General features: G+C 33.8%; 1 protein-coding gene across 6 annotated transcripts; it reads right to left on the reverse strand.

The window, feature by feature from the left end:
* Positions 1-666: 666 nt before the first annotated feature.
* LOC136412016 (uncharacterized) lies at positions 667-9,620 on the reverse strand. 6 transcript variants are annotated; one of them, XM_066394866.1, is made up of 14 exons: positions 9,478-9,620; positions 6,288-6,485; positions 6,021-6,233; positions 5,844-5,963; positions 5,707-5,766; positions 4,505-4,616; positions 4,193-4,452; positions 4,077-4,118; positions 3,088-3,213; positions 2,912-3,035; positions 2,744-2,858; positions 2,498-2,694; positions 2,011-2,192; positions 667-1,496 (listed from the first exon to the last, which is right to left on the reverse strand). In XM_066394866.1, exons 2-14 carry the CDS (start codon positions 6,463-6,465, stop codon positions 1,378-1,380), a joined length of 1,848 nt encoding a protein of 615 aa, XP_066250963.1. In that variant the 5' UTR covers positions 6,466-6,485; positions 9,478-9,620; the 3' UTR covers positions 667-1,377. The 6 variants fall into 6 exon arrangements, with proteins under 6 accessions (XP_066250963.1, XP_066250961.1, XP_066250966.1 ...); XM_066394864.1 differs by having other exon boundaries at positions 6,021-6,236; XM_066394869.1 differs by lacking the exon at positions 5,707-5,766.
* Between the last annotated feature and the right edge of the window lie 1,388 nt (positions 9,621-11,008).

Consider the following 11,008-nt stretch of genomic DNA (forward strand, 5'->3'; position numbering starts at 1 on the left):
CTAGTTGTTGTCGAGAAGTACCGTGAACGAGCGACAAAATAGAAGTTTCTTGAGAACGCTACGGAGCATCAGCAGATATACAAAAGAACGTAAGACACGCAGGAGTAAAAAAGACACTATTAAGGGGTCCAAAACAGAACATCAACGGCCCCTCTGCGAACACACTATCGGCCCCAAGAAGGAAACACTCCGTGACACAACACTTAGAAACCTTCATTTCCGAGAAAAATAGATTTATTTTCAAATCATTCAGTAGACTGTAGAAGTTAATTGATAATAATAAAATGTAATAAGATAATTGATGATTGACCGTTAATATACAAGATTGGAGGTTTGCGGGCTTGGAAAACCATGGGTATATGTTAAAATACTGACTCAAAATCTAAATTAAATTTTAAGAAATAGGGTTGGTTCAATTTGGAAGTCATTTGTGGCACGTGTTTCTGTACCTTCGTTCTCGATTTGTTTACTTTTTTCATGAAAATTTTCAATGATATAACACATAAAGCCAATAATACTTTTCTTTAATTTTTGGTTAACATTTTTATCGACGTTCATAGACACTGATACTACTCATTCGCAATTACTGCGAAAAATATTCAAATAAAATTTTTCCAACTATGACTAATGAACTTTAGGCATGGGTGAAACACAACAAAACAACGATTAATAAAACAAAATATATTTACGGTAAAAAAAGTTAAAACTCAAAATTTACTTTAGAAATCACGTGTAGAATAAATATATAATACAAAATGCACACAATCAAATAATATACATATTACTCTTCTAAAATAAAATAGCACAATATGGCAAGTAAAATTGACCTCATGTATAAGAACAAAACCACCGTATTATAGCACAATAAAAGCAGAAAACTGAGTCTAAATCGAACCTGAAGTAAACAAATTTACTTGAAACCAGTAAGCAAATTTACTTGAAACTAAACTAATGGTTATAGCACTGTTGATAACTTACCAATTACAATGAGACAGTCTTGATATATTAATTCTCTAACTCGAGCTATAATGCGATTAATGCTTTAAGGTGCATTTTACCTTGGACCACTGCTAAAAAGACCTTAACCCATTACTCGCAATAATATTATAATTGTCTATCTACTAACGGTAACTTCCATAAACTCTCTTAAATGCGTGCTGAAACATTTGAAGGCTAAATTACCTCATTTGAACAGGTAAACATTTCCCTTTTTTTGGTAAAATTCGATGACTGCGGGCGCAAATGTGACCTTGGCGGAATCAAAAAGAGGAATGTGCGAAATTTAGCTTTTCCTTGTCAAGAAATGGCAGTTTAATTAGGCCTGTAGTATATATACTTCGTGCCCTATGTAGTTTACTAGATTATTAACATTTAAATTTAAACATTAGTGGGAGCCTCCATGCCGCAAATTATGCTTTTCATGACGCTAGCAGCAGCTAGGGAAGCGTAGGGCTGCCATTCTTTCCTCCTCGTCCCGTCTTTATAGTCTGAAATACCTGAAAATTGAAACGAATTTAATTAATATGTCAGCAAATATCCTATTAACTCAATTAAATTACTTAAAATAAGAACTTCTATGGAGTGATAGTACAGTTATAAGTATTCATTGAATGCAGAAAAACTGACAGTATAATTGTATAAAAACATGGTTTGATATTTTCCAAAAAATATTACGTTTAAAATTAATTCGTTCCGCTACTGATTGCAACATAATATCCGAAAAATAGGATACATAATTGCTTAATGACCAGTAGCATAACACACGTTTCTGGAGTTCGTAAATGACTTATATCCACTGGCGAGATTGTGTAGAATAGTTTAAAAGAAAAATAAAAATTATTGAAGAACTTCCAGGTCAATGAACTGATGTCAGTCCGATATGGAAGATTTTCCATTGGCGGAGACACTTTCGAACCCTCCCAAAAATCCGCAGATTGCGAGATGACTATCGGAGACTTGTCAATTCGTCCAGTTGTCAGTTTCGAGGGAAATACATGGACAAAAACCTACCTCGAATGCATACGAAACTATCCTTGCAATTGCCCAAGATCGATTCAATGACCGAGTCGAATTCACAATCGAAGGCTAAAGCTCCCACTTGGGTAGCTAATTGCTGTCTCAGCCGGTCATCTTTGACCACTTGCCTGCCCGCCGCCACTGGGCCCAAATGGATCCTCGGACAGCCTTCTTGCCTATTTAAAAGGAACCAAAAAAGTCTATAAATCATAGTAAACTAATTATGTGTAAAAGAAGTATGTAATTTGTATTCTACTGAGAATAACGGTGCAAATGCACGAAATTATCGATACAACACGACTTTACAAGGTGCTGAGACTACTGAAATTTCTCCCACCTTCTCCTTAAAATCGACTTTCGGGGCAGAATCTTGGGAACACAAACATTTCTCTTATTAGTTTGCAGTTTCAAGACGGTTTTCCTCCTTTTACCCAATAAAAAATAGTTGATTTTTGCAACTTTTTTTGTAAATTTTGCTCACCTCTTTATGCTGTTATCCTGCGGTACAGGATGAGCCACCTCAATCAAGTCCCTCTCCCCTATACTCATATACAATTTGTCGCTATCGGAACTAGGAGGGTTGAAATCTGGTTCTTTTTGCGAGGACAATGTCCTCAGACCCTCTCGAAGGTACTTTAACCATGGTGGGGTTACTGAAGGGTCCAAATCAGAAGAGACCTAAATTTGCCATTATGAGTTAAAGGAAAAAAGTGGGGAGGAAACTTACTTTCAGCTGAGTAGAGATTTCCTGTAGGCAGAAGTTGGTGGGGCTGTAATTTTTGATCTCAAATTGATACCCTTTATCGCTCACCTCGGAGTTTTCGCAATACAAGTAAATACTCCTTAAAAAAAACAATTATAGCAACAATAACCTACTTTAAATTAGCTCGTCTACTTATTTCTGGTAGGACAAGAGACCACAACATCCCCCAATCGCACATGCTTGTTATAGTCGGTGTAATGGGGCACTCCCCCTCCGACTCCCACCAAAAACACGAAGTCAACTTTCTGGAAGGTGCCTAAGTAATAAAATGAGTTTAGACCATCGTTTTTTATTTATGGTGAACCAACCTAATAAACGTGTAGTGGTATTCCCAGCTGCAGTCATTGCTTCCCGGGTATGTCCCACTGTGGGCAATTTGGTGCAAACAATTCTGTGAGCTCCGATGTTGCCCAAAGTGTAAACATTGGATTCTCCTAAAATTAATCATTGATTCAAACGTATGAATAGGTTGAAATTTATTTTAAAGTAGGTTGATTGAATTGTGGTTAATCATAGGGGATCATTTCTCATTTACCTTGAAGCATTTGTGACCTAAAGTAGGTGAAGAAATATGTGCACCACTGAAGCCCCATTACAACGTACAAAATTTGTGGCATTTATAATAATCTCTCCAAACAGTACAAAACCTTTTTACGCGATATTTAAATTAAAATAATCGCGCCACGCCACTGATTTTTATGTAAAATGACAGTTGAAGGTATCTATAAATTCCGAAAAAAATCCAACTTAGTTGTTGAAAAACAATGTGGTACCAAGGCAGATAACGAAAATGTTACACATTGTATTCATCTCGATTTATGATGGCTAATCAAAAAACATATTGTTAAGAATGGCAAGCAAAAAAGGGTTTATCGTGGGCGTTTAACCGAGTGATTTGTTATTGAAAAAGTACAACTTGATTATTCAAATATCATAGACGTGCTTGACGGGATTAGCAACAACATGTAAATATTACCGAAGAATGCCTTTGTGCAGTCTAAACCATTCCCTTGAACAAAAAAACTAAAGAGTTCGTGAAAAATAAGCAGTTTGCGCTGTGTATGCACAATATTTAACATGAAACAGTGATCTCTTAGCGTTAGAAATGAATGTGGAACCACCAAAGTTTATGAACAGTTGAAACATCAAGACTTTCCCATATTACGTATTTAGTCGTGGTTATCATCTCAAACTCAATGTGGTTTTCATCCATTAAATGGTGGCAATGCGTGATGTTTAGACACAAATAAAGTGAAACGGTGCATTTTCTTTTGTGTCAGAGCATTACTTAGCTTACCAAATCTGGCTTTCCCATAGTCACCTGTGGGACTTGAAGAACCTACCATATTTAAGCCACATTACATTTCTCAAAGCTCAAACTTCTCCCACACTTTGAGTAAAGTATAAACATACCTACAGTGGTGTATCGAACAAATGTTTCTTTGTTCTCAATCATAGCATCGACGGCCAATTTCTCGCAATACTGAGCAGTGATGATGGCAATGGTGGGCTGCTTGGCGCTGGCCATAGTGGGCATCTGTTTTACAATGGTTACCTGGGTGTCCTGGCTCTGCTGCCTTGTAAAAGCTCCATGTTCCATGGCTTTGACCAGCTGTCTGGACTGTAAATTGGAGAAATGATGGGCCACTTCTTCTTCATCCCAATTATTCCCCCTGGAATATCATCAGTAGGGAAATGGGGAATTAAAATGATAAAAAAAGTTACTTTGCAACATCCTGGATGGTTACCGGGTTGGGATAAGCCGACTCGATGATTTCAAGAACCTTTTCTTGGCTGAGGACCTGCAGATTTCCCAGGGAGTTTTCCTCAGCAGATACTACCGATGCAATAAATGTTTTTATTAGTATTTATCAAGATTAAAGTTTGTATCAAACAATCAAAAACCTAGCGATTCGGTGTAATTTGTATTAATTTAGCCCCAATATTTAACAAAAAGCCCTAAAAGCAGCCGAATTTCAAAGTTTTGTGGAGCCTAATCAGAAACATTTCTTTTGGATGAATGCCCAGTTGTCTATATCAACTGACTTCAGGCGCAAGTACGAGGGCGGCATTTCAATTACTTTATCGTTGGAAGTAGCTTTAAACTTAATTTTGACAATAACAATTGCGTGTTTTAAGTTAAAAATGCTATTTAAAAGTTATTTGCAGTTTTTCACAATTTTCCCCATTGATTGTCTAAAATAACACCTAGAAATGGATGATTATTATGATATTTAGTAAACATCCCACGTAATGCTTGCAGCTGCCATGTTCATAACCTCAGAGAACGGTCTATTGTTACTCGTTGCACAATGGGAGGAGATATCTATTTTCCTGGACCATTTGGGCTGATAGTATATACAGTATGCGCGTGTTAAGGACTTGCCACCTTGCCAAATCTTTATTTCTTGACCGACTTTGACGTTTTTTTTTTTGTTAATAGATATTCACCCATACTCATGGGCAACAATGTGCATTTTTATGGAATCAAATTTCAAAAAGTACTATTAGGGCTTTTTTAGGATAAAGATGATGACAAATTCTCAATTAGAATGACCTAAAACTCATCTATACCGATTTTCATTTTTCTACTATACAGGGTATTCGAGAAAATCAATAAAAGATATTACTTATGTAAATAAGTTTTAAAATTAACAAAATTATACTGTTATATTCCTGATAACCCAATATTTCACCTCATCGCTGGCTTCAATTCAAGGCTTCCTCAGTTTTCAAATTGAAAATTTGGCCCATAAGCTTTTTCCACAATAAGCGTATGTATTAGTAATACAGCATGGCTGTTATCGACAATAATTAAAACAACCATGCGAGTTATTTTTGAAGTAAAAACCCAATTTTAATTAGACATACAAAGCCGCCATTTGGCCCCAAAAATGTGACACAAAGCAAAGGAAAATCCCTCAAACCTGCTCTAAAGAATGGTACACAACCGTTGTCTAGATCAATGCGACAATAACCGGGTTTAGCTGCAAGAATGTATCAATATTACCACTTTTGGACACTATTAGTACTACCACCACTAATTAATATTTCAAGCACTTACGAGGCCTGCTGGGGACCTCCACTGGTTCCTCCAAGATCTTTAATTCCACCTCCAATTTGCTAATATCCAGATAGCTGTGCTGCATCAGCTTCATGATTTTTTTGATAAATCCCACGTAATCTATCATTAAAAATTTCTCCACATTTTTAATTATTTTTAAATTACAGTTTTTCGTACCTCTGGGAAACTCTTTCGGGCTAACTAATTCCCTAAAAAAGTCTTGAGCAACTGCAGCTTGCCTTTCCTCACATGAACCTTCCTGACATGACAAAATGGCGAACCAGAATCTCAAAGTACGGGCTTCCTGGGTGTGTTTTTTGGTACTGGCGTTAATTAGGAACACTTTGAACATCAGGGAGAGCTGCGCAGGGATGCAGGCATCCCCATTTTCTGCTTAAGATGCATCAGGACCAAAAATTCTTCACATATTACTTGAAAACTTACCAGTTGCAGTTTCTTTGTTTATAATAATTCCTGTGTGTTCGCCACCAGCCACATGCATTTTATCGTTGGTTTTCTGAACCTTCTTTCGTTCGATTAGAATGGTGGTGCTGTTTGCAGTTTTGCCCTTTGGAGTCATCATTACCTGCTCCTGGTTAATTGGATATGAGGATTCGGTCATTTTGCTTTCGGTCAATTTATCTATAAATTAACAATTACGATATTGCTCTCCGATAAACATTTATAATGTGCATAGATATGTGTTGCAAAATAGCCTTGGCTTCAATTACACAAACTATCTATATGGTAGATTGAAGGTCGCCTTCCCATATTAATCGATATAGGGCGTAAAAGCGTAAACAAGACACGAAACAATGAAATAATAATACAAATTATTAAATTGCCCTAATGTTCTTATTGAAAGCGATGTCCAAGAGATTCGGTCGGCTAAAAATAGACAGTGACCACATACTGACCACGGAGTAAAACCATATTAAGATATATTAATGACGGCAATTTTTGTGAACCATAGTAATACTGATATGACTAATCTCAAGAGAATAATAGTAGTAACAGACTAAAGATATTATTTTGTAATTATCTCAACCTTCTACAAAACGATTGTTCTTCAGTAGAAATCTTGTGAAATTTGATACAGTTTCTTGAGCTGCATTAAGTACAGAAGAAAGCTTTTGACCGTGTGGGTTTCAATAATCTCGGCCATGACCATCTATTTCTGTTTATCTTAGACGTTATATTTGAATATCTAAATCGATTTGCAAACAGTTAGATAATACGTTTTCCCAGAAAACAAGTTTAGAAAATTACATTTTCTTTGCATTGGTCCCAAACTGGGGCAGAATTAATAAAAAAATAAACATTTTATTGATCAACGACATTTTACCGAAATAGAAATCTCCATCAATAATCCTGTGCCATTCTGTGTCGGGGGCTTTTCTTAAAGCTGAATTTATAAATGGGAGATAATCGAGCAACATATAAAATCATAGCATCAAACGAAGAAAGTGCATCAACAGTAAACTACGAACAGGAACAGCAAAGTTTATATTTCGAACTTTATTCCATAAAGTAGCTGCTAATGAAATTTCAAAATTAATCTTAAGAGCTGGTAAAGTGCAGCTTCTCATCTGCCTTTCTTCACTTCACAAATTCCGGAATGCATGAGGTATTTTTAGGTTTCGAATAAACTTTGTTTTAAATTTAGTCACGTCCAAGGTATTTGATTTTAAGTGACTCTTAAAGCCCTCTTAAGCCAATTTTATACACCAAGGCTGATATGTATTGCAGAGAACAGTTTGGCAACCTAAATAAAATTTAAAACAACACCATTAACACTTTGTAAACATCAGCAATCGGATACAAAACGAAGATTTTAGATGATAAAAACAAGTTGTTCAATCGGAATTAAATGTCAGTTAAAATACGCTTCCATGGCTCAATGGTTAAAACAAAAATTCTATATTTATGAGCTTATGAAACCATAATATATTGTTAAAGAGTTTGCACTAAACATAATATAATTATTATTCTTTATATACATTATATATACAGGGTGTTTAATAATAGTATGTTAAAACTTGAAGGAGGAAATGTATGGATGATTTTAAGAAAAAAAATTTGTATGAACATGGGTTCGTTTTGACTTCCTGTCTGAAATACATGGTGATGAATTTTTTTTTAGTTTTGTACTAATAAGTCAATTCCGACATTAATATTTTGATTAAAATTAAAGAGCATAAAATAGATGTGGAGACACATATTTTAAGGGGAAAATAATGTTTTTAATTTCACCAGTGACGTCTCCATTGATGTGACTAAACATTTTAAATGAAAAATATGATATGCCACTATTTTAGTTAAAAATAATAATTTTCTGAATGTTCCATACTTCTGTGAAAAAAAGGTGTGTCTTAGATACTTTTCATAAAGTTAACTGTTTAACGTGGTGATATGCTATATTTGATGTACAAAATCCTCTATTTTAATATTGTTTTTGTATTATTTAAATCTTGTTTTTAAGGGTCTACAGGTTTCTCCAATATAAAATTTCTCACACTTGCAACAAATATTTTATACTTCCTTGATTCGGAAATAAATGTTTAATTTTAAAGATTTTTTGTTCAGAAATAAGTGTGCAGTTTTACAAAAATATTTATTAGCATTAAAATAAACATGAAATACTTAGTTTATTAAACTATTTCATCACTAAACACTCCTTCCATTGACATTTTATTCTTTAGTGATTTGATTTTTAATTTCTTAAACAAGATTAATATCACATGGCAAAATTTGTGGCAGCTGGTTTCGATGAATCAAACAGTCTTTTCTCAAATGGAGTATTTTCTAGTTACTTAATCTCTTATGTTATTAGACAGGTTTAGTGTTTAAATTCTCGTTGTCACCTTCCATATTTTTCTTACAGCGGTATTTTAAACTTCAGGCTTAAAAGTACACAAAATTGAATGCATATTAAAGGTAAAAGAATTATAACACAACTTAAGTGAACAACAGCCAGTAAAAAAATCTCAAAGCCTACTAAGACAAACTTAACTTCTAAAAAAAAAAGGAAATTGGCACTTATTTCCAAACGAAAATTATAACACACAGCAAGTGCTTATCTTCTAAGAATCAACCCACCTTTAGTTTCATCATGTGGTGTTAAAGTTAAAAGTACTTTGGATTAATTTTAATTAATTAAAATAAAAACTATAAAAATCATGATTAAGCAACATGTGATTTTGGCAATTCTGATAACTCTTTGTATTGGCTTCAAGTATTATTGAGAGAATTTTGATGTATAAATATAGTCTTATTTTGGTGTTGGATTTTGGCCTGATGATAAAGGGCAGTATATCGCAACCTCTGAGATAGTAATAACATTTTGTATTTATGTTTAAGGGCTATTTTGCATAGACTCTAGACTAAAATTTGGGCTTGTAATATAGGAATTTGATTCAATTTTGCAGTCATTTCTCTACTTGGAGATGATTTATACTCTCTAATGTATGCTAATTATTTCATAATTAATGATCATAGGGCAAAACAGGCAGTGATATTTACATCTGCATGTCCCAGATAGATGCTTTGGTTGCTACTTTCAAGGCAATGGGGCGATATTGCATGTGCTCCACACGAATTTTACGAGTTCGTGACCTACTGACAATGTACTTACCAGCTTTTTCGATAATTTTTCTACAAAATAAATATCTAAAACATTACTTTGCAGGACGAAAACCCCACTTTTTAATCTCTTGTCAACGCCTCTTGAACCACAACCTCATACACCAGCAACCTTTCAAGAACTAGAGAAAAACTGTCAAAAATTGAAAAATCGAAACAAAACGAATAGTTGAATTAAATGACAGAAGGAATATGATAAGTTTCTATTTCTTTTTAATTCATCAAAGGAAACAAAGATAAAAAATAACCGCATTATGATTTTACAATGTCAAGTTTTATTAGTGTTGCGTTAGTTTCGGCCTTTAAAATTCGAATTTTACATTTTGTCCTTTATGTTGGAATTTATATAATAGGAAAATTACGCATCCAACAATCAATAAATGGTAAAATATTAAATTGATGCTTATGTGCTAACATAAGTAAACTCAAGATAAGTCTCTAATGACATCATCGGAACCTCGATTCAGTGGCATTATAAAAAAACTATTAAAAAATACCAATCAGTTTAAACTTTTAAAGAGCTTTAAAGATAAAAATTGCCTTTAAAAATGTAGTACATAAAATTTAGAAATTATTTATTTCTGCGCATTTTCTCCTTTGTGTATGCAACCAGATATCCTTCAAAACAAAGTTTAAAGATTTGTAATTTGTTAACTTTGGAGTTATTTATAATATGTATAATAAATGAGATACTATGAATAAATATGAATAAAATAAAAAATCCACTACTAATAACCAAATATTGATAAATTATTAACGCTTATGAAATAATTGCGTTTCATAATTTGCTAGTGCCAATTAATACTGACAATATGGTGAATTAAAGTTATATAGTTTTTTTAACATAAATTGATAAGTCTTCAACTACCTGAATAGGCAGATACATCCCAGCGAACCCATGAAATCTCCGTAAAAAGAAATAATTCAAAACTCCAATAGGCTTTTATTTTTTGTATTTAGCTCGAAGAATGCTTATAATGTAGAGTTTAATAGAACGCTACTACTATTACTTCTATCGTTCCTACTGTACACCCTAAAGATATTGGTACCCAATAAATTCAAAATAAAGTGCAAAATTTCCGCATTAAAAAAGCAGGTGCTTCGTTATTTGATGTCAATTTCTCTATTAGGATTGTTCGAAGTACCTACTTTATTAATGCTCTGATAAAGGTGTTTGTCTGCAGTCTTTTAAGCGAAATCGAAGCGAAAATGGTTGAGATGCATAAAGCAACATCGTCAGGGGCTAGAAATTAGTTTCTTGTCTGTTGGTTTCTAATTTTTACTACGTACTTAGCTATATCACAGCCACATTTGTAAACGAAGTTAGTAGTTAATGTTTTAATCGTTTATTGGCCATTATTCTCTCTTTCTCTTTAACTTAACAAATTTCAAGAGATTCTATATTCTATATGTTTAGTACAATTTTGTAGGATTTTGCCGCCAAAATGTGCTCTACGTACATTATAATAAATAATTCTCACAGCCCTACTTGCAAGAAACTAATTTCCGTTTGTTGCTCTTAT

This window comes from Euwallacea similis, chromosome 11 (genome assembly GCF_039881205.1).
Source record: "Euwallacea similis isolate ESF13 chromosome 11, ESF131.1, whole genome shotgun sequence".
NCBI classification, from domain to species: Eukaryota; Metazoa; Arthropoda; class Insecta; order Coleoptera; family Curculionidae; genus Euwallacea; species Euwallacea similis.

Bases quoted from the DNA above. Each gene is read 5' to 3' on its own strand.
- LOC136412016 (XM_066394864.1), bottom strand. From the start codon at position 6,465: ATGACCGAATCCTCATATCCAATTAACCAGGAGCAGGTAATGATGACT. The intron at 4,617-5,706 runs GTTTGAGGGATT...TTGCATCGGTAG, and splicing joins TGTACCATTCTTTAGAGCAG to TATCTGCTGAGGAAAACTCC. The intron at 3,214-4,076 runs GTAAGCTAAGTA...GATTAATTTTAG, and splicing joins CTATGGGAAAGCCAGATTTG to GAGAATCCAATGTTTACACT.